The sequence below is a fragment of the Nicotiana tabacum genome, chromosome 16 (genome assembly GCF_000715075.1).
Source record: "Nicotiana tabacum cultivar K326 chromosome 16, ASM71507v2, whole genome shotgun sequence".
Classification (NCBI taxonomy): Eukaryota; Viridiplantae; Streptophyta; class Magnoliopsida; order Solanales; family Solanaceae; genus Nicotiana; species Nicotiana tabacum.
This window is the reverse complement of record NC_134095.1, coordinates 62,654,598-62,677,747: the sequence shown is the minus strand read 5'-3', so window position 1 is coordinate 62,677,747 and position 23,150 is coordinate 62,654,598. Positions and strand designations below refer to the sequence as shown.

At 34.9% G+C, this 23,150-nt stretch overlaps 2 protein-coding genes across 2 annotated transcripts; one reads left to right on the top strand and one right to left on the bottom strand.

Moving 5' to 3' along the window:
* Positions 1–16,934: 16,934 nt before the first annotated feature.
* LOC107765781 (uncharacterized) lies at positions 16,935–21,188 on the top strand. The gene is made up of 3 exons (XM_016584469.2): positions 16,935–17,289; positions 18,595–19,104; positions 20,665–21,188. Exons 1-3 carry the CDS (start codon positions 17,038–17,040, stop codon positions 20,863–20,865), a joined length of 963 nt encoding a protein of 320 aa, XP_016439955.2. The 5' UTR covers positions 16,935–17,037; the 3' UTR covers positions 20,866–21,188.
* Positions 21,189–21,866: 678 nt separating this feature from the next.
* Positions 21,867–22,615, bottom strand: LOC142170266 (pentatricopeptide repeat-containing protein At3g22150, chloroplastic-like). Its single transcript, XM_075232135.1, has 3 exons — positions 22,443–22,615; positions 22,120–22,364; positions 21,867–22,066 (listed from the first exon to the last, which is right to left on the bottom strand). Exons 1-3 carry the CDS (start codon positions 22,613–22,615, stop codon positions 21,867–21,869), a joined length of 618 nt encoding a protein of 205 aa, XP_075088236.1.
* Between the last annotated feature and the right edge of the window lie 535 nt (positions 22,616–23,150).

Here is a 23,150-nt window from a genome sequence, read left to right as displayed (position 1 = left end):
TAGCCAGTTAGGAGTTAGACTAAGAATGTCATTGGTCGTCTATTGATGCAGGGCTTTACCTGCTAGTTTTACTATACCAGCCATCTATTTCGTATTTCGTATTCTGTATTTCATATCTCTTATATTGCTGTTATTTTATTATGCATTTTTATGGTACTAATATATCGGCTCCTGTTGCTTTTTTTGAGCCGAGGGTCTCCTGGAAACAGCCTCTCTACCCTTCGGGGTAGGGGTAAGGTTTGCGTACATATTACCCTCCCCAGACCCCACTTGTGGGATTATACTGGGTTGTTGTTGTTGTTGTTGTTGTTGTTGTTGTTGTTGTTGTTGTTGTTGTTGTTGTTGTTGTTGTTGTTGTTGTATAATAGAACAAACATTAATATCTTAATTGAATCGGTCAAGATCAAATCTATTTATCAAAGTGCTTCTCCGATTGCGTAAGACATCTTTTTTCAACCGAAGAACAAAACAAGACCCCGAACTGAGGGTTCGGTCAGTAGAAGGGACGACTTTGTCTCCACGGAAGAAGAATAGCCCCGCTCTCTAGCCGACTGATCCCGTTAATCATATAACTGGGAGGGAACGTGTCACATTAGAGGTGAACGATCAGAGGTGTCCTGATATATTATTCGAATTCAAACTGATACATAATGAACTGAAATCTCTTCTATTTATAGAAGAAAGGAAGTTGTTGTATAAGCTGCTACTACACCAGATATGGATAATCTTCTATGGAGAGTAATATTTATCCATAATGGAGTAGTGAAAGGATAAGCTCATTGTACCAAGTATAGATAATCTTCTACTGGGGGTAATATTTATCCACGACGGAGTACTGAAAGGATAAGCTCATTGTATCAGGTATAGATAATCTTCTACTAGGGGTAGTGTTTATCCATAACGGAGTACTGAAAGGATAAGCTCATTATACCCGGTATGGATAATCTTCTACCAGGGATAATATTTATCCATAACCGAGTATCGAAAGAATAAGCTTATTATACCCGGTACGGATAATCTTCTACCAGGAGTAATGTTTATCCATAATCGGGTACCGAAGTGATAAGCTTCTTCAGTAGGCTTATTTTCAATGGAGTACTAAATAGATTAAGAACTCGTTTGGCTTAGCTGATTTAGAGTAATTGATAAGCATTAGGTGCTGAAAAGCACTTTTAAGTGCTGAAGCTGATTTAAAAAATAAATAGTTACGTGTTTAGATAAAAGTGCTGAAATTAATAATATGCAGCTGAAGAACTGGGTATACGAAGAGTTTTGTTTTAAAAAGAAGTATTTTAGGGATAGAATAGTAAATATTTTGGTCAAACTTAAAGTGCTTATAAGCTGAAATTTGATAAGTTGGGGAGACTAACTTATGGCTTTTGGCTTATAAGCACTTAACTTATAAGCACTTTAATTTTACCAAATGCGCAAATAAGTCAAAAAGTATTTATAAGCCAGTTTGACCAGCTTATAAACTTGGTCAAACACCCTCAAACATATTTACGGCGCAGTTCCATATGGATAAGCTTCTTCAGGAAGCTTATTTACAACGGAGTACTAAATGAACATCCATAATATAATATATTTATAACACTCCCACTTGGATGTTCATTAAAAGATAATGTGCCTCATTAAAACCTTACTAGGAAAAACCACGTGGGAAAAAATCCTAGTTAAGGAAAAATAGTACACATATTTGGTAATGCGCATTGCGGGGTGCCTCATTAAAAAAACCTTATAAGGAAAACCCTGTGGGAAAAAAACCTTAGTAAGGAAAAAGAGTGCATCGCGTATTTTACTCCCCCTGATGAAAATATTGTTTCAAATATTTGAGTCTCCGCATTCCAATCTTGTATACCATCTTCTCAAAAGTTGACGTTGGCAAAGATTTAGTGAATAAATCTACTGGATTATCACTTGAACGGATTTGTTGCACATCAATGTCACCATTTTTTTGAAGGTCGTGTGTGTAGAATAATTTTGGTGAAATGTGCTTCGTTCTATCTCCTTTTATAAATCCTCCCTTCAATTGGGCTATGCATGCAACATTGTTTTCGTATAAAATTGTGGGTCTTTTCTCACATTTCAAACCACATTTTTCTCGAATAAAATGAATTATTGATCTCAATCATACGCATTCCCTACTTGCTTCATGAATAGCTATTATCTCAACATAATTTTAAGAAGTAGCAACAATAGATTGCATTGTGGAGCGCCATGATATGACAGTACCGCCATATGTAAACACGTACCCAATTTGAGATCGAGCTTTATGGGGATCAGATAAATAACATGCATCTGCATAACCAACAAGGTATGCACTATCTTTGTTAGCATAAAACAAACTCATATCAAGAGTTCCCTTTAAATATCGCAATATATGCTTAATCCCGTTCCAATGTCTCCGTGTAGGAGAAGAACTATATCTTGCTAGTAAATTAATAGAAAATGCTATGTTAAGCCTTGTAGCATTAGCAAGATACATTAGTGCACCAATTGCACTGAGATAGGGTACTTCAGGACCAAGGAGTTCCTCGTCCTCTTCTGGAGGTCGAAACAAATCCTTATACACTTCAGGTGATCGAACAATCATTGGTGTACTCAATGGGTGCGCTTTGTCCATGTAAAAGCATTTTAAGACCATTTTTGTATAGCCAGATTGATGGATAAAGATCCCATTTGCTAAATGTTCAATTTGCAGACCAAGACAAAGTTTTGTCTTTCCAAGATCTTTCATCTCAAATTCTTTCTTAAGATATTCAATTGCCTTTTGGAGCTCTTCTGAAGTTCCAACAAGATTTATGTCATCAACATAAACAGCAAGTATAGCAAATTCTGATGTCATTTTCTTTATAAAAATACATGGACAAATAACATCGTTTATATAACCTTCTTCAAGCAAATATTCACTAAGGCGATTATACCACATGTGCCCAGATTGCTTTAAACCGTACAAAGATCTTTGTAATCTGATTGAATACATTTCTTGAGATTTTGAATTCGCTTCAGGCATTTTAAATCATTCAGAGATTTTCATATAAATTTCATTATCAAGTGAACCGTAAGATAAGTTGTAACTACATCCATTATATGTATTTCATGCTTTTCATGTAGTGCTAAACTGATGAGATATCGAAATGTTATGGCATCCATAACAGGTGAATATGTTTCATCAAAATCGACTCCAGGTCGTTGTGAGAATCCTTGTGCAACAAGGCGAGCTTTGTATCTTTCAACTTCATTTTTATCATTCCTTTTTCGCACAAAACTCCATTTATGACCAACTGGTTTTATACTAGCAGATGTTTGGACTACTGTCCAAACTCCAAAGACCTCTCTTTTAGCAAGTAACTTTAATTCCGATTAAATTGCCTCTTGCCATTTTGGCCAATTAGATCTTTGTCGACATTTTTCGACAGATCGAGATTCAAGGTCCTTACTATCTTGCATAATATTAAGTGCAACATTATATGTATAAATATTATCCACCACTATTTCAGATTGATTTAAATTAATCCCATCACCGGTAGAACTTATTAAAAGTTCCTCACTTACATGAGCTTCGGGTTAATTGATTTCTTCAGGAATCTCAGAACTAATTAGATCCTGGGTCTCTTCAAGAGATCCCTTCATAGTATCGTTTTGATCATTTGTCGATTTTCTTTTTTTGAGGATTTCGATCCTTAGAACCCAAAGGCCTACCATGCTTCAGGCGAGCTTTAGGTTCACTAGCTCTCATGATAGTAGATGGTCCTACTGGAATATCAATTCGGATAAGCATATTCTCTGCAGGGATATGTGACTTAGTTATCCTTTTCAAATCAATAAATGCGTCTAGCACTTGATTTGCTATATTCTGTAAATGAATGATCTTCTGGATCTTCTGATTACATATAGGGGTACGTGGATCAAAGTGAGATAATGATGAAACTTTTCACACAATTTCTCTTTTGATTTTCTTTTTCTCTCCCCCTAATTATGGGAAATTTGTTTCATCAAATCGACAATCTGCAAATCGAGCAGTAAATAAATCTCTTGTCAATGGTTTAAGATAGCGAATAATAGAGGGCAATTCAAACCCAACATATATTCCTATCCTTCTTTGTGGTCCCATCTTACTGCGTTGTGGTAGTACTACTGGCACATATACAGCACATCCGAAAATTCGTAGATGGGTAATATTTGGTTCATGACTAAAAACTAATTGTGACGGAAAATATTTATTATAATGTGTCGGTCTGAGATGGATAAGTGATGTTGCATGCAGGATAGCATGGCCCCAAACAGTAGTGGGCAATTTTGTTTTCATAAGTAGTGGTCTTGCTATCAATTGCAGGCATTTAATAAATGACTCTGCAAGGCCATTTTGAGTATGAACATAAGCTACTGGATGTTCAACTTTTATCCCAACTGATAGACAATAATCATCAAAAGCTCGAGATGAAAATTCTCCAGCATTATCAAGGTGAATAGTCTTTATAGGATAATTTGGGAATTGTGCCCTTAATCAAATTATTTGGGCTAATAGCTTTGCAAACGCCAGGTTGCGAGATGATAGTAGGCACACATGAGACCATCTTGAAGATGCATCTATTAGAACCATAAAATATCTAAACAACTGTAACAACCCGATCGGTCGTTTTGAGCTTTTGCATTTCGCTGCCAGTTTTTGGGTATGACTTGCCCCGTGTGATGTATTATGACTTATGTAAATCGTTGGTTTTGGTTTTCAGGGTAATCAGAATGAAATTTGGAAGAAAACAGTTCTCAGTTGAAGCTTGAAATTCGAAAGGTTTGACCAAGATTTGACTTGTTTGTATATGATCTCGGATCAGAATTTTTATGGTTGGGTTAGCTCTGTTAGGTGATTTGGGAGTTAGGAGCGTGATCGGAATGCATTTTGGAGGTCCGTGGAAGGTTTAGGCTTGAATTGGCGAAATTGAGATTTCGGCGTTTCCGATTGATAGGCGAGATTCTGATATAGCGGTCGGAATGGAATTCTGAGAGTCGCAGTAGCTTCGTTGTGTCATTTGGCATGTGTGTACAAAATTTCAGGTCATTCGGGCGAGATTTGAAAGACTTTTTGATCGAAAGCATAATTTAAGAGTTCTTGGAGTTCTTAGGCTTGAATCTTATGTTAAATTGGTGATTTGATGTTGTTGTGAGCATTTTGAAGTTTTGAACAAGTTTGAACGATGTCATAGGATGTGTTGGTACAATTGGTTTGAAGTTCCGGGAGTTCCGGGTGGATTCTGGGTAGGTTCCGGGATGTTTTAGGCCGAAAATCATAGTTGTAGTAGGTTCAGAAGGGTTGCTGGCCTCGGAACTCACCTGCGTGGTCCGCACAAAAAGAAGTGCGGCCGCGGTAGGAAACTTTTCACTCGTCCTACTTCGGAAGCTCATATCTTTTGATCTACAAGGAATTTTGAAATGATTCAAAAACAAAAGTTGTAGCCCTTCGTGTCTAGTTTTCATAAAGTTAAAGATATCGCAATATGGACATCTGTAGAGAAAGTTATGGCCAAAATAATAAATCCTATCACTGTAGAGGAAAGTTGTGCGGACGCGGTCATTTTTGTGCGGACCGCACTGGTTTTGTGCGGACCGCGGTCGCTTTTGTGCGGCCCGCGGAGGTGGAGATCTATAAGGTACTCTATAAATACGAGGTTTTGGGTTTTATTTAATATTTTGACCTACAGAGCTCGGATTTTGGCGATTTTTCGAAGGGTTTTCAAGAAATTCATCGGGATAAGTGATTCTAACTCAGATTTGGCTAGAGTACATGAATCTATCATTGAATTCATCATTTAATTCATGATTTGGGATGGAATTTGGGAAGAAAATTTGTGGAATCTTCCAAAAATATAAAATGATGATTTGAAGGACCAAATGATACCGGAATTGGATAATTTTTATATGGTTAGACTCGTGAGAGTATAAGGATTCTAGTTTTGTGAATTTTGTCAAATTCCGAGACATGGGCCCGAGGCTCGAGTTTTGGTAATTTCAGGAATCGCGCCCTTTGTTGATTGTTTTCGCTTGGGCTTTGTTCCCTTAGCATATTGTGACGTATTCGTTCTGATTTTGGATAAATTCGACGTGCGTGGAGGCCAATTCGAGGGGCAAAGACATCGCAAGCTAGAGATTTAGCCGGTTCGAGGTGAGTAATAATTGTAAATGATGCCTTGAGGGTTTGAAACCCCGGATTGCACATCGTAGTGCTATATTGAGGTGAGACACGCGCTTGATGATGAGCGTGGATCGTTTACTATTGGGGATTGTGACTGGGTCCGTCCCGATTGATGATTTTACCATGTATTTGACTGAAACTTGTTTGTTATCATATGGTTTGGGATGATTGCCATATTTGGGCTTCGTGCAAACTATTTGAACCCTCCAGGGATTTTTATCACTATTTTCTCATGGTATTGATTTATTACCTGAACTCAGTCCTGTTGTTTTCCACTGTTTTACAACTCAGCCATTCTTACTCAGTTTTGAGACTTAAATGATATTTCTAAACGATGTTTTCGGTTGAGCACTACTGTTTTACAAATGCCTGAGGGGCTTGTGATGATTTTCTGACTAAGTGCGGCCGAGGGCCAGATGTGAGGATACACTGAGTGATATGAGACCGAGGGCCTGAGATACTTTATATGCCACGAGGTGGCTTCAGTGATGTGAGGATGAGTGCCGAGTGATGTGAGGCCGTGTGCCGAGAGATGATGCCACGAGGTGGCTTGATATAGCGTTTGGGCCGTAAGGGGCCCCTCCGGAGTCTGCACACCCACAATGAGTGCGGGTACCCATCATGATATGAGAGTGAGCCCGAAGGGCTGATATTGTACTGAGAGTGAGCTCGAGGGGCTGATATTGTACTGAGAGTGAGCCCGAGGGGCTGATACTATCTTGAGTGATTGATACTGTGCCAGAGGGGCAGATTTCTACTTGTTATTTACCTGCCAAACTACCTGTTTTACTTGTTTAAAAAGGGATTTAACTTGATTTCTTCACGGATTTACTGGTTTAAGTGATTTTACTGCTTTGATATAGAACTGCCTTGTGCCTTTACGTGTTTTCATGCTTTCAGCCATTATTCATATTTGTTACTCACTGAGTTGGAGTACTCACTTTACTCCCTGCACCCTTGTGTGCAGATTCAGGCATAGCAGATCCCGCTCCTGAGTGCCGATCCTCCCAGTCCAGGCGGTATTTCGGAGACTACGAGGTAGTTGTTGGCGTCCGCAGCCCCCGTGCCTCCATTTATCTTATTAATTCTATGTTTTTCAAACTATTGTACCAGACATCGTACCTAGTAGACTCGTATCAGGATCATTAGTTGCTCATGACTTGTGACACCCCGGTTTGGGCTGTATCGGGATGGTTCCTTCTATTGTTATTTATATTTCCGTGAATTATTGCTATTGAATCATGCTTTAAACGATTTTATGGTAATTAACTACTTAAAGAAGTGTACTGTGTTGGACTGGCTGGCCTTGTCTTCACGAGAGGCGCCATCACGACCGGGTTCGGGGATTAGGGTCGTGACAACAACCCACTTGGTGGGTGAATAGGTCCACATATATCCCCATGTATACGCTCTAAAAAAGACAGGGGATTCAATGCCAACCTTCATTGGTGATGGTCTAGTGACCATTTTGCCCTGATAACAAGCATCACAAGAAAATTCGTCATTTGTAAGAATCTTCAGGTTCTTTAATGGATGCCCACTCGAATTTTCAGTAATTCGTCTCATCATTATTGATCCAGGATGGCCCAAACGGCCATCCCAAAGTAAAAAAGTATTTGAATCCGTAAACTTCTGGTTTACGATAGAATGTGCTTCAATTGTACTAATTTTTGAATAGTATAAGCTAGAAGAAAAAGTCGGTAACTTTTCTACAATGCATTTCTGGCCAGAAATATTCTTTGTAATACAAAGATATTCCATGTTCATTTCATCTATTGTCTCAACATGATACCCATTTTGGCGGATATTTATAAAATTCAACAAGTTTCTTCGGGACTTGGAGGAGAACAATGCATTATCTATAATAATTTTTGTTCCTTTAGACAGAAATATAACGGCTCTTCCGGAGCCTTCAATCAAACTTATATTACCAGAAATTGTTGAAACATTTGCTTTTTCCTTATGCAAATAAGAAAAGTATTTCTGATCCTTGAATATGGCATGAGTTGTTCCACTATCAATAACACAAATATCTTCATGATTTGTCTTTGATCCAAACATAATTTGAGGATTATCCATATTCTTCAAAATGACATAAATAAAATATATTATAGTAAAACATCATTATCAAAGCATAACTTTTATTTATGTACAACAATTACATAATCATACTATCTATTACAAATAACAAAATTTAAAATATTTATATTTCTATAGATTCACCACTGATTACATGACTTGTTTCTCCTTCTGGGAGTGCAAAGTAATCGGTTACATCCAAATGCATGAAGTCTAAATTATCTTCAGAAATAAAATTTGCTTCAGCATTTTTCTCAATCTTCTTCTGGGAGGCTTGATAAAGCTCAACCAGGTGCTTTGGCATACGACAGGTACATGACCAGTGCCCTTTTCCTCCACATATGTAGCATGCATTTTCTGCATTTGGTGCTTGCACCGCTTCATGCTTTTGTTCCTTCTTTTTCCACTACTGGTGGTGAGGAGGGTTCTTTGGTGCATTATTATTACCATGATTAGAGTTTCTTCCCCGACCACGACCATGACCACGACTGGGGCCACGACCTCTTCCACGTTTAGCTTGGTGGAAGTTCGTCTCATTCACTTCAGAGAATGGACAAGAACCAGTAGGTCGACTTTCATGGTTTTCATTAATAGCCCATTATGTTGCTCGGCTACAAGAAGATGTGAGGTAAGTTCAGAATACTTTTTAAATCCTATCTCTCGATGTTGCTGCTGCAGGAGCATATTTGAGGTGTGAAAAGTGGTGAAATTTTTCTCCAACATATCATGATCAGTAATATTATCACCACATAATTTTAATTGGGAAACAATTCTGAACATAGCAGAATTATACTCACTTATAGATTTAAAATCTTGTAGCCTTAGATGAGTCTAATCATAATATGCCTGTGGAAGAACAACCATCTTCAGGTGGTCATATCTATCTTTCAAATTATTTCACACTGGATCTTTAATAGCGAGATATTCCATTTTCAGGACCTCATCAAGGTGATGACATAGGAATATCATTGCTTTGGCACGGTCTTGGTTTGATGCCTGATTTTTATCTTTGATGGTATCTTCCAAACCCATCACATCAAGATGAATTTCAGTATCAAGTACCCAAGACATGTAGCTTTTGCCCGATATATCCAGGGCTACAAATTCAAGTTTAGAAAGATTTGACATTATTTAGGAAAAGAAAGTTCGTACCTCTAATACTTTCAAAGTATTTGCTCGAGATGACAGAGTCTCGTGCTGATAACGTGTTATAAAATAAAGACTGTAAAATAAAGACAAGTATAGAGAAAAACTGATATATTATTCGAATTCAAACTGACGTACATAATGAACTGAAATCTCTTCTATTTATAGAAGAAAGAAAGCTGCTACTGCAAGCTGCTACTACACCAGATATGGATAATCTTCTACTGAGAGTAATGTTTATCTATAACGGAGTACTGAAAGGATAAGCTCATTGTACCAGGTATAGATAATCTTCTACTGAGGGTAATGTTTATCCATAACGAAGTACCAAAAGGATAAGCTCATTGTACCAGGTATAGATAATCTTCTACTGGGGATAATGTTTATCCATAACGGAGTACTGAAAGGATAAACTCATTGTACCCGGTATGGATAATCTTTTACCGGAGGTAATGTTTATCCATAACCGAATATCGAAAAATAAGCTTATTATACCTGACATGAATAATCTTCTATCGGGGGTAATGTTTATCCATAATCAGGTACCGAAGTGATAAGCTTCTTCAGGAGGCTTATTTTCAATAGAGTACTAAATAGATAAACATATTTACGGCGGAGTCCCATATGAATAAGCTTCTTCAGAAAACTTATTTACAACGAAGTACTAAATGAACATCCATAATATAATATATTTATAACAAAAACATATTTTTGAAAATTAAAGTTGTTTTTAAGCATATATTTATTTGAAGAAAATTAAAGTTTTGTAATGGATAAAATGTTTTCATCCAAAAAATGTCCTAAAGCAGCATTTGAATATTTTAAAAATTAATCATATTTCATTAACAAATAATATTTTTAATTTTTTTTAAGAGAAAGTAGCTAAAGTCTATAGTCAAATGGAAGCTTGGACTCAAGTCACTTATAACAATTTAAAAGAAGAAAAAAGAAACTAGGCTCCAGCTAAATAATAAAATTAATTCTACTTACGGGAAAAAAGCAAATGAACTAAGGGTGTGTTTGATACAAAGGAAATATTTTTCGGAAAATATTTTCTAATTTTTTCATGTTTGATTGGTTTAAATGTATTAGAAAATATTTTCCTCGTGAACTCATCCTTCAATTGAAGGAAAATATTTTCCAAAACTCTTTTTTCAATGGTATTAACCATATTCCCCATCCCACTCTACCCCCAAACCACCCCGACTCACCCACCCCAATCTCGCCCACCACCCACCCTAAATAAAAATATTATTAAAGGTGTGTTTGGTATGAAGAAAAATATTTTCCAATTTTTTCATGTTTGGTTGACTTAAATGTTTTGGAAAATATTTTCCTCCAACTAGGGGAAAATATTTTCCTTATCAAAAGAACAAAAAGCATATTTCAAAACTTGTTTTTAACCTTCTCCATCCTATCCCCAATCCACCCCCACCCACCTCACCTTCAAACCACCCCTACCCATCCACCCCAACCTCGTCCACCACCCAACCTAAAATAGAACTATTATTAAGAATATTTTTTCTACAAAATGAGTATATATTTTTTATGATGTAGTAAAAGTATTTTCTTTCATTTTAACAAAACGAGTACTTTATTTTCATGATGTAGAAAAAGTTTTTTCTTTCATTTCAACAAACTAATTATTTTCTTTTCGTGAAATAGAAAAATAATTTTCTTTTAACAAAATGAGTACTTTCTTTTTCATGATGTAGAAACGTCATTTTCTTTCATTTCAACAAAATGGGTACTTTCTTTTCACGATGTAGAAAAGAATATTTTCTTTCATTTCAACAAAAATAAGTACTTTCTTTTCATGATGTAGAAAAAGTATTTTATTTTCTTTCATTTCGACAAATTAAGTACTTTCTTTTTATGATGTAGAAAAAGTATTTTATTTTCTTTCATTTCAACAAATTGAGTACTTTCTTTTTATGTTGTAGAAATGATACTTTATTTTCAACAAAATAAAGTATTTTTTTAGTTATCGAGCTCAAATCTCAATGTTGTTCTTGTGTGGAAAAAGTAAAATAACACATTAGTTTCTTTGGTTTTTGTGTGAATTCTGAAAAGAATAATAAAATTCTTAAAGATGAGTATAGGAAACATGGGGTTTTTGGGGAAGGTGGTTTGAGGAGTGTAGCATAAAAATTTATTTTCTAAAAATATTTTATACTCTCTAACCAAATACTAAAAAATATTTTTCGGAAAAAGGTTTTCACTCACCAACCAAACAAGGAAAAATAAGTCATAAAACTACTCATTTTCTAGGAAAATATTTTCCTTCTTACCAAACACACACTAAGTACTTTCTTTTCATGTTGTAGATATAGCAAATAAATATATAATTTTTTTGTTCTTGTTGAAAAGATGGATATATATAAAATCAAGATCTTATAGGAGAGCAGTTAAGGAGATGCATTACAGGCATCAAATTTACAATACTAGAAGTAGTACCTAGGGCCCCCGTAGAGGTACCATTACTAGGAGCAAAAGTAGAACTAGCCAAAAAAACTATTAGAAGTACTAGGTACATTACTAGTTAAACTACTACTATTACATAAATTAGACTTAGTTTTAATCATCCTTCTTCTTAGTAGTCCATATTGATCTTGTTGGTATAAGTATGACACAAAAGGTGGTGGACTTCCAAACAGTAGACAGCTTGCCTTTGCATGTATGGCTCCATAGGTAGCTAGACTATCCGCAACACTATTTTGCTCCCTGTAGATACTTTGGAGAGGCGGGCTATCCAGCTGTTGTAGTAATAACCTGCAGTCATTAATAATATTAGTGTATTACATTATAGTGGAGTTTAACATACCTAGTATGGCCTGTGCATCTGTTTCAATGATGAGTGATTTGAGATGCTTTTGGACAGCAATTGTCAGTCGCATGAGCAAGGCTAGAAGTTCAGTTTGAATAGTTGTCCCAGGTATTGATGTTCCTGCAAAACCTATGATTCAATGTCCCTGTGGATTACGAAAAAGACCTCCTATACCATTATTAGTTTGGTTAAGTGAGCAAGATCCATCTATATTAAGCTTATAAGTATGTATATTTGGGGGGTGCCATTTTATATATAACGGTATTGAAGAAGAATTCTTTGATCTGTGATTAGTAAGGTAGTAAAATTCTGCAACTTTTGTAAAGATGGAAGAAATCTGTAAACAACATTTTTTATGATCCAGAGTATTTTTATTACGTATAAGCCATAATTTCCATAATGCATACGGTATAAGAGTGGTATCTGGAATATTATATTGAGTGAATAGTAGTTGTTGATGTATGAAAAGGTAAAACCAGTTTAGAGTAGTATTATGGCATTGTAGAGAACTGGTATTGATAGTGAATATTTTGAGCGTAGTCCAGAGGTGTTTAGCAAGTGGACATTCTAGAAATATATGTTGTAATGTTCCAGGGGTCATATGATACTGAGAACAGATAAAAGAATTAAGCAGACCTCATTTTGTGAGATAAGCAGCGTCGGAAGCCTATCATTGGAAAGTAACCATATGAAATATGATATCTTTGGAGGAATATGAAGTTTCCAAATCCAGCTGTAGCTATCTGTGGAGTAGTTGTTGTAGAATTTATGCTATTTGTGAAAGAATTGTACATTGATTTAATCGAAATATGTCATTTTGTGTGAAACCCCAGTATATTTGGTCATATGTTGAAGGTGCAAGAGGCATATAAATATTATTAATAAGAGTGTGTAAATGAGTTGGTAAATTGAAAGGTAACATATTGAAATGCCAAGTGTGGTTGTAATAGTAATTCGAAACAGTTTTATTTTTCCCATGGTTTGGAAGTGGTCCATATATGCAATTACGTAATAGATAATTGTGACTAATCCAAGGATCCGTCCAGAATTTTACATGTTTTTCTGTTGTTATATTTCATTTAATCCCTAATTTGTAGTCGGATCATCCTAACATAATATTACGCCAAGTTGTTGAGACTTGTTTTTTGATCAGTCGAGATAATCGTAAGTAAGCATATAATAAAACTTGTGCCCATAGTTAATTAGGATTTTGAAATAGTCTCCATGCAAGACTTGCATGCAAAGCTTGATTTTTTAAAGCAAGATATTCCTAACCCTCCTTTATCAAGTGGCTGTGTGATGGTAGTCCATTTGATTAAATGTAATCTTTTCTTAGTAGGAGTTGTGCCCCATAGAAAAATACGTTGATAACGATTGAGATAAGTAAGTATATAAGAAGGTATTTTAATATACTGCATAATATGGTTAGGAAGAGTATTTAAAGTTGAACGGATTAGAGTAGTCTTTCCTGCTTTTGTTAAAAAATTTGTTTTCCATTCTGCTAATTTATTTTTAAAATTTTCTATTAGGAATTGGTAATCCCTTTTAGAAGGCTTATCAATAAAAATTGGGAATCCTAAGTATTTCCCAAAGCTTTTTCCCTCATTCATGTGGAAGATTTGTAGTATAGTAGTTCTTATATTAGGTGAGCAATTTTTGGAGGAAAATATTTTTGATTTATCAAAATTAATAGTTTGGCCTGAATGATAAGTAAAATGAGTAACAACACTGAAAATAGCTTGACAAGATTTATCTGTAATTTTTGATGTAAGAATAATATCATCAGCAAAAAATAAGTGAGATAACTAAGGTCCTTGACTACCTATTGAGACTGGTATCCAAGCATGATAGTCAACTAATGTATTAATTTTTCTTGAGAGCATTTCTAAGCATAGAATAAATAAATAAGGTGATAATGAGTCTCCCTGTCTAATACCTCAGGTGGGTATAAAGTAGTCTGTAGGATTACTATTAATCAAAATTGAAGTTGTACTAGTTGTAATACATGACATAATTAGTTTTGTAAAAGAGGGTGGGACCTGATGAAGCAAAATGCAAAAGTATTTTTTTCATTTCAACAAAATGGATATTTTTTTCATGATATAAAAAACGTATTTTCTTTCATTTCAACAAAACAAATACTTTTTTTTCATGATATAAAAAAGTATTTTTTTCATTTCAACAAACTAAGTATTTTCTTTTCCTGAAATAGAAAAATAAATTAACAAAATGAGTACTTTCTTTTCATGATGTAGAAAAAGTTTAATTCAATAAACTGGGTACTTTCTTTTTATGATGTAGAAAAATTATTTCCTTTCATTTCAATAAACTAAGCATTTTCTTTTCCTGAAATACAAAAAGTATTTTTTTTCCAACAAAATAAACATTTTCTTTTCATGATGTAGAAAAAAATATTTTCTTTCATTTCAACAAAAAAAGTATTTTTTTCATGACGTAGAAAGAGTATTTTCTTTCATTTCAAAACTAAGTATATTCTTTTCTTGATGCAAAAAAAATATTTTCTTTCATTTTAATAGAACGACTATATTCTTTCCATGATGGAGAAAAAGTATTTTCTTTTATTCAACAAAATGAGTAATTTCTTTTTATGTGTAGAAAAGATACTTTCCTTTTCAACAAAATAAAGTATTTTTTTAGTTAAAGAGCTAAATTTCAATGTTATTTTTGTGTGAAAAAGTAAAGTATCACATTAGTTCCTTTGGGTTTGTGTGAATTTTGAAAAGAATAATTAAATTCTTAAAGAAAATAGAGTCCGGAGGGTTGGGGGTTTTGGGGGGAGGGGGGAGTACAAAAAACATGGGATTTTGGGTAAGGTGGTTGAGTAGAGTAGCATAAAAAATTATTTTTCTAAAATTATTTTATACTCTAACCAAACACTATAAAATATTTTTCGCAAAAAGTTTTTCACTTAACCGGCCAAACAAGGAAAAATAAGTGATAAAATTACTCATTTTTCGGGAAAATATTTTTTATGAATTTTTTTTTCGTTCATACCAAACACACCCGATGTCTGTGAAATATTATTTCAATAATATCAAATATTGGAGGCATCTGTCACAAATTATTTAAAAATCGTATTCAAAATAAATGACATGTTTTATATTTAAAAATAACTTAAGTTTGAATGGCTCATTTTATTTTTAATGAGATAATTTATATCCACAAAAGTACAATAATATATTTTGCCACAAATTTTAAAAGCCATCTATGTGCATTTGCAAAGAATATTAGTTTAGTCATGTATATTAGCAAATAATGAACATCGTATATTAAAATTTCAAGTAAAATACTGAAAGAGTGTTTGAAAGTGCATTTTAACTTTCAGTGAACTATTCAGTTTTTGTAACTATATATTTTTTGCAAGTGAAATTAATGTGATAAATATACTACTCGTAGTACTCCCTCCTATCCATAATAACTAACCTGTTGGCTATTTTATTTTAGTTCAAAATAAGTGTCCTTTTCACATAATCAAAAAAGAATTAACTTTAATTTTTTAAATTTGACCTTATTTACATATCTCAATGTGTTAAGTAGGGGTGTTCATGGTTTGGCTTTTCCTTATAAGAAAACCAAGCGAAATAAGTCGGTTCTTCCAATATTAAGTTGATTTTTTATCGATTCGATTTTTGTCGGTTTTTTGGTTATTTATCAAGTTTTTTCTTAAATATGAGACACACATTATCAAACACATATTCCGGCGACTACATTTTCAACGTAACACTATCAAATCGATTGCTCTTTGAGAAATCTATCATTTACCAAGATATATTGATGATAATTGAATTAAATAGTAATGATTAATTTAAGTATCAATTAAAAATCGATTATTTTTAACATGAAATAAATTCTTGTACTTAGCGAAAGAAAACTACCAATCAAACTAGATGTAAAAGCAAAAAATTAGATTATTATAATAGCAAAGAACTAGACTAAAAATACAAACAACTAATATGTATCATAAAATTTTAAAAACTTTATATAAAAATACATAGATGTAATAATAAATTTAAATATCTACTTCTATAGTCAGTTTGGTTCAGTTTTTTTGTTATTCTTTGATTAAAACCAAAACCAAATAATATTTGATAAGTCTTTAAAACACAAAACCAAAACCAACCCAAACCTAAAAAGTATCGGTTTTTTTGATCGGTTTGGTTCGATTTTTTTTTTTGGATTTTTACGAACACCCTTATTGTTAAGTTAACAATATACAAATTTTGATTAAGGGCAACTTAGTCAAAATACTTATTTATTTTTTAGGATTTAGTATTTTATTAAGGGTGTGCCAAAGATCAAAAAGTTACTTATTATGTTCGGGATGGAGTATTAAACTTTTACTCTCTCCGTTCACTTTTACTTAGCATGTATACTAAAATAGATTTTTATTTTTACTTGTCACTTTACGCATACCAAGAGAAGACAAAAAAAATTCCTGTTATACCCATAGTATTTATTACCCATTTCAAATCATTTTCTCAAATCCAATAAAATATTCATCAATTAATATGAGTGTCATGGTAAATTAAGTACTTTATTTATTATTTTTTAAGGGGCGTAAAAAGTCAAAAGTGGACGGAGGGAGTACAAACCTTTTTATTTTTAACCACACCTTAAAAAAGTTACTTTCCAACTCCAACTTCAATTCAAATAATTGCTCTATTTTCCCTAATTTCCAAACAGCAAACACAGTGTGAGGAGAAGATCCAATCCCTTTGGGTTTTAGCCAAGTATTTTTTATAACGAAAGAAACCTGAATCTCTATCTGTTTGAAATGGCAGCTTCGGCTCCTCTTTCTCACACTTTCTACACACTTGGCTTTTCATCTTCTACGGTTTCTAAAGCCCCAACAACCTTAATTCAGCCTTTTGCTCAATGTTTTCAATGCGCTCATCACCAATTTCCCCTCAACAAACATTCTGAAAGCACTAAATTTGCTCTCTCTAAATGGGACTCTGTAATTATCAACCGTAGCAGACGTTCCTTGTTCAAAACCTCTCTCTCGTTCCAAGACTCTGCTCCTCAAGTACTCACTTCCTCTTAGTTATCTTTGCTTTTGTTGTTTAATAATTGGGTTGCTATAGAAAATTTATCTCATCTTTTATTAACTGCTTGTAGTCTTAATGAGAATCAATTTGCCAAGTATAGGAAATTAGCAACTTTTCCTCACCTCCCTTTTGTGCATAGTTGCATTCGCTGGGAAAGATTAAGACTTTCTTCTTCTTTTTTTGTTGATAAAAACATACTTACTGTTATCCCTTAAATGCTTTTGATAATAGGATAATTAGTCCTAGAGCCAAGTTATCTGTCTTCAGTAGTAAGCACAAGTGGCAATTGATGACTTGACCTAGTCTTCGGTTCCAATTTATTTGAAGTGTTGGTTTCTGTTGATTTAAATGTTGGTTGGTGTTTTCCTTCCAGTGTATGCTAGACGGTGCTGATTTCCTTAACTATGGGGTGCAAATAATGTAAATATTCCTATCACATGACCTAAAAATTGTGCCTAATTGTTTTATGTTGGTTGCTTTGTGAGATAAATACTGTTGACAATTGGCAGTTATATAAAGGGTGAGGGTTTCAGTTGACGGCATTACTGAGCGAACTACATCTGTAATGATCGGTTATTGATATACATTGGTTCTTTTTTAATGCTTTCCTTGGGCCGAGGGTATACCGGAAGTAACCTCTCTACCTTTACAAGGTAAGGGTAAGGCTTGCGTACATAATACCCTCCCCAGACCCCACTTGTCGGAATACATTGGGTATGCTGTTGTTGTTGATGTTGGCCTGGTTATTGAGTAGGGGATGAATATTGTAGGAGGACTAATGCTACTTTGACAGAAAAAGTGGTACGCAAGTAGCTCCTTTGTAGCTGTTCACTTCATGAGCAGGGTTTTACTTGTCTCCCGTGAACAACTAGCTGACCCTCAGATTTGTTGCTTGTGGATTTAACTGTGTTATTGGTGGATAACTGTGGGTTATAGTTTAATTCCTTTCATTTTTCGTATGTTCATATAACCAACGACATACAGAGGAGCACTTCCTGTCACTTTTGAAGTGTTTGTATAAAAGAATATTTGAAAAAACTTCGACTCTCACTTTCACAAACTATACTTTGAAATTTAGAGTTTTAAATTGATTACCTAGATATCTTTTTGAAGAGCTGCATTCATTACAGCTATATTCATGTTTGTTGATTATGTTCTTTTATATGGTTGATATCCGCTTGGTTACCTAATCTAACTCAACAATTCTAATATTCCTTCATCAAAGGATTTTACTTTTCAGAATATTGTGAAACTGATGATGACACAAAATAATTTTGTTGTAGACGAGTGATGACGAGGATAGCCTCAGTGAATTGGAAGTGTCAAAAGATGAAGTAGATGAGGAATATTCATTTAGATTGAAGTCCCTCATGCAAGTTTACAAGGAGGCCATCCTAGTAGGAGATGTAAAGGCTATATATGAAATTGAGGCAGCCATATCCTCGGTGGAAAAGGAGAGAGATGACTTGGCCCAAAAAGTCTCAGCTCTATCAGCAGAGATCAATTCTGGGAAGGAAAAATATATCCGCTTGCAAGCAGATTTTGATAATTTTAGGAAAAGATCTGAGAAAGAGAGACTAACAATCAGGACAAATGCTCAAGGGGAAATAATTGAGAGCCTCTTGCCCATGGTTGATAACTTTGAGAGAGCTAAGCGACAGATCAAACTAGAAACTGAGATGGAAAAGAAAATTGATGCAAGTTACCAGGGAATATACAAACAATTCGTGGAGATAATGAAGAGCTTGCGTGTCGCTGTTGTTCCAACTGTTGGCAAACCATTTGATCCTGCGGTAAGAAATTACTGACTCTCTGTTATCCCTTCTCTCCCTCTCTATGAAGTCATTATTTCTCCCCTTTTATGGGGGAGCAGCCAGTCTCTTTACTTCTGCTAACATTACATTCTAGGGAGGCATACCAACAAAAATATGGCTGTGGATCCATGGTACTCTAGTATGACATGCCCATCACCACATGTCAAATACACTGCCCAGTTTCTTTAAATGTCCTAAATTTGGAAACCTATGTCACTCATGTGGGCAAAATGTGTCACCCTATTGACACCTATGAGTCATTACTACCTATATTTCTTCTTTCCTCCGGGATTCAATTGTTCAAAACTCAGTCTTGCTAGAATAACTGGCTCCATCAGAACTATGAAAGAATCTTTTAAAGCATTGACTAAATAAATATTAATTGGAAAATGGATGTATAATTTATGGCTGCCCTTACATCCTTGAAATTAAAATCCATAAGTCCTTATAGTGGCACTCTTTCTATATCTTATTCCGTTTCGACCTAATCAATAAATTAAGTTTCAATTCAAAAGGCAACATTAAGATTTCTCTACTAATTTAAAATGTTAGTACATGTTTTACATTTGCTTAAGAAACTTGAACTATTTAGATACTTTTTCTAATTTTTATTGTGAAACATGGTTAGTAAGGATTCATATAGCGGACCATAACTTGTCTGGATTTAGGGGTAGTAGTAGCTGTTCTAATTTTTATTGAGACGCTGAACTAATTGAATCATAGTTTATGAAGATTGCCATGTTGTATGTACATCTCCAGATGCACCAATCCTTACGTAGACCTCCGGATGTACTAGGCCATAGGTGTGGCAATATGATGATTAAAGATACCTAAAGAGTACATGGTAAAATCATATTATGAAGTTGTGTTAATGTTTTTTAACTAAAAATCAAAACACTACAGAAACAAAGAATCCATATAAGTGGTACCAACTAATTTCATTCTAAAAAAAAGTGGTACCACTAATTGGGACTAAACTAGTTAACCATGTAAGATGAAGGTGAGATTTACCCCTAATATGCTTTAAAAAGCAAATGATTTAGTATTGGAATGAAATGTGCATGTTTAGAGTAATGGATGTAGAAGATTTATGTAGGCTACCTCACTAATTTGGAATTGAAATGTATTGATTGATATAGTTTTGAAGCTACAACTTATGAATTTAATAGAGTATCCTTTCACCTAAGGGTGTGGCCTAGACGCCTAGTGGTCAATGAAGAGCTAATTCAACATGGCTTGATGATGATACCGAAAGCAATGTATACATACAATATGTTCAACTGCAGATTTGGCTGCAAAGTCGACTGTGTCTTCTGTTCTGAGAATAACCTTGACTGTGACATCTACCTCATGCAATGCCTCCTCTCCCTTATACTCCATTTCTTTTGGCACATTCATTGACTTGACATTGTTTATTTAGTTTTATATTGTTTTCGGGCGGGTTTTTTTTTTGTTGGGGGGGGGGGGGGGTTGTTATATATTTGGTTATGTCTTGGTTAATACTAACCTTTGGAGTATGGGTTTCTTTTCTTGATACAGCTACATGAGGCTGTTGCTCGTGAGGAATCTCAGGAGTTTAATGATGGAATAATAATAGAAGAATTCCGCCGTGGGTTTTTACTTGGAGACCGCCTGCTAAGGCCTGCAATGGTTAAGGTTTCAGCAGGACCGGGCAAAAGGATACCCTCTTCAGTCGCACAGAAATCCGCAGCAGCAACTACCGGAGTTGATGATAACTAAGTTCAATTTCACAGGGATACATTCAATTCTTTTAAAGAGCGAAGACCACCTCCATTCATATAGAGGATTTGAATCCTCTTCAGTCTAGGCTATCCTCAGTGGTAGTATACGATCATTTACGCCTAATTCTTTTTCTTTTTTGTTTCTATCACACAATTGAGAAAGAGGGGAATACTTCCTTTTAATCTTAAGAAATTCAATCCGGTTGTTGACAGAAAATGTGCTTGTTTGCTGTTGGTCAAAAGGCTTGTGAACTCTCTTTTGTATTAATATGAAAAAACCATTTGGCTAAGCGAATCATGTTTTCAGAGATTGCACAGAAAGATATCGGTTTGAAGATATTTCTGTATAGGCATAAAGATTAAAGAGCTTGTTGTTTTAGAGAACTCGTAGTTAGGCATAATCAATAATTCATGTTTGGACATGTGCCTGAATAGATTGGAATAGATATAGAGGATACATATAGTGGACTTTAACTAGTTTGGATTGAGAAGTAATTGATAATATATATATATATATTATACATACTCCTCTCACCAATGTAGAGCCCCCCTATCACCACATGCTGGTAGAAGTATGAGATATGTCATTGAGTTTGGATGAGGGCCTCTTTTGGCTGCCCATTTTTAGTGAAGCCATCTATCAAAGAAATCCATATAACTGTGTTTCTATCCTCCATATTGCAGAAGCTATATCATGGCATTTTGCATACATGTCAATTAAAGCACTAGATATAAAGATATTGTCCTCAATACCATGGATTTCTTTTCCTTGCGTCAGTAAGGTAAGATCAGCACCAGCTGCATGTTAACAGGATTTGGCTTTACTGAAGGAACTGGCACTTTCTCAGCTATATATTTGCTGGAAGATGATTGAATGATTTGGAATATTTTTAAAGCTTCATAACTAAGCCCAGATTGTTGGAAACCAGATACAGAGTACATTAAAAGACGCAAGATTCGGCTTTAGACCCCAAATGACCATTTCAGATATATAGTAACTCATAAGCCTCTTTCTTTTCCCCATTTCGCGTGTCCGGCTAGAAGAGTATTCAATAAAACTTCATCAGGTTTTAAGCCATAATCTTGCATTGACTTAAGAGTACTATGTGCAGCATCCATTTTATGTTCATCAACATAAGCAGCGAACACCTCGTTCAACACAGCAGTGGTTTTCTCCTTTATCTTCACAAACACACACTCTGCAAGATCAATTCTTCCACATTTTGAATACATATTAATAAGTGAATATTACCACAAAATTCATTTTTAATCGCATAAGCATGAATTGCTTGCCCAATCTTCAGATCACCCAAGTCTACACATGCTGGTAAAATACTAACAATTGTCACAACATTAGGTTGGTCATAAGACCGCAACATCTCATTAAACACATTCAGGCCATTTTCAAAATAACCATTCTGCACACATCCCGAAATTACACCATTCCAAGAAGTAACTTTAGGTTTCATTCCATTCTTTTGCATCTCATTTAAGCACCTTATAGTTAGATCAACCTTTCCATTCTTAGCATATCCCAGACACAAGTGCATTCCAACATATCAAATCGGGCTTTACCCTATTATCCTCCATCGACGTTCTGCTTCCTCCACGAGCCCTGCATTCATATAAGCAGATGATAAAGCAGTCCAAGAAACCACATCTTTTTCTTCCATTGAGTTAAATAAACCCTCCGATGACTCCAATTCTCCACAATTTGCATACATATGAATAAGCGCTGACAAAAGCATCTTTAATTATACCCTTTCTCACTACAAATGCATGAACCATTTGCCCGGATTTAAATAATATCATCCCCGCGCAAGCCTTGAGTAATATAGGGACCACATAATTATCTGGCATTAAGCCCTTGTCTATCCACTGGTCAGACTTAGAGCAAGAACCTATTAAAGCAGTGTACAAAGGTAAAGTTCTCTCAGGCATTTCATCAAACAGTTTTCTTGCATCTTCCAACGACTCCCCGGTGCTTTTTAAGCATGGAACTACTTGATTAGAGCAACCATTTTCAATAGCTGACAATGGTTTTGCTTGCAGTTATACCTATGACACTCAATGGGTCTATTCAAGACGAAATTGTCTATTGGCGCTTGGCATTTGAAGTTGGGGAAATGGTGCCATGGGTAAGAGGGAGCAATAAGCTATATCCATGTATTGGTGGAAAAAAGGCACGCATGTGAGCCAGCAACGAGGTGACAGGTGACATTTATAATTGGCTCAATAAAGAAAGACGCGGATAAAATACCCACGGTATTTATCATAGAAGGT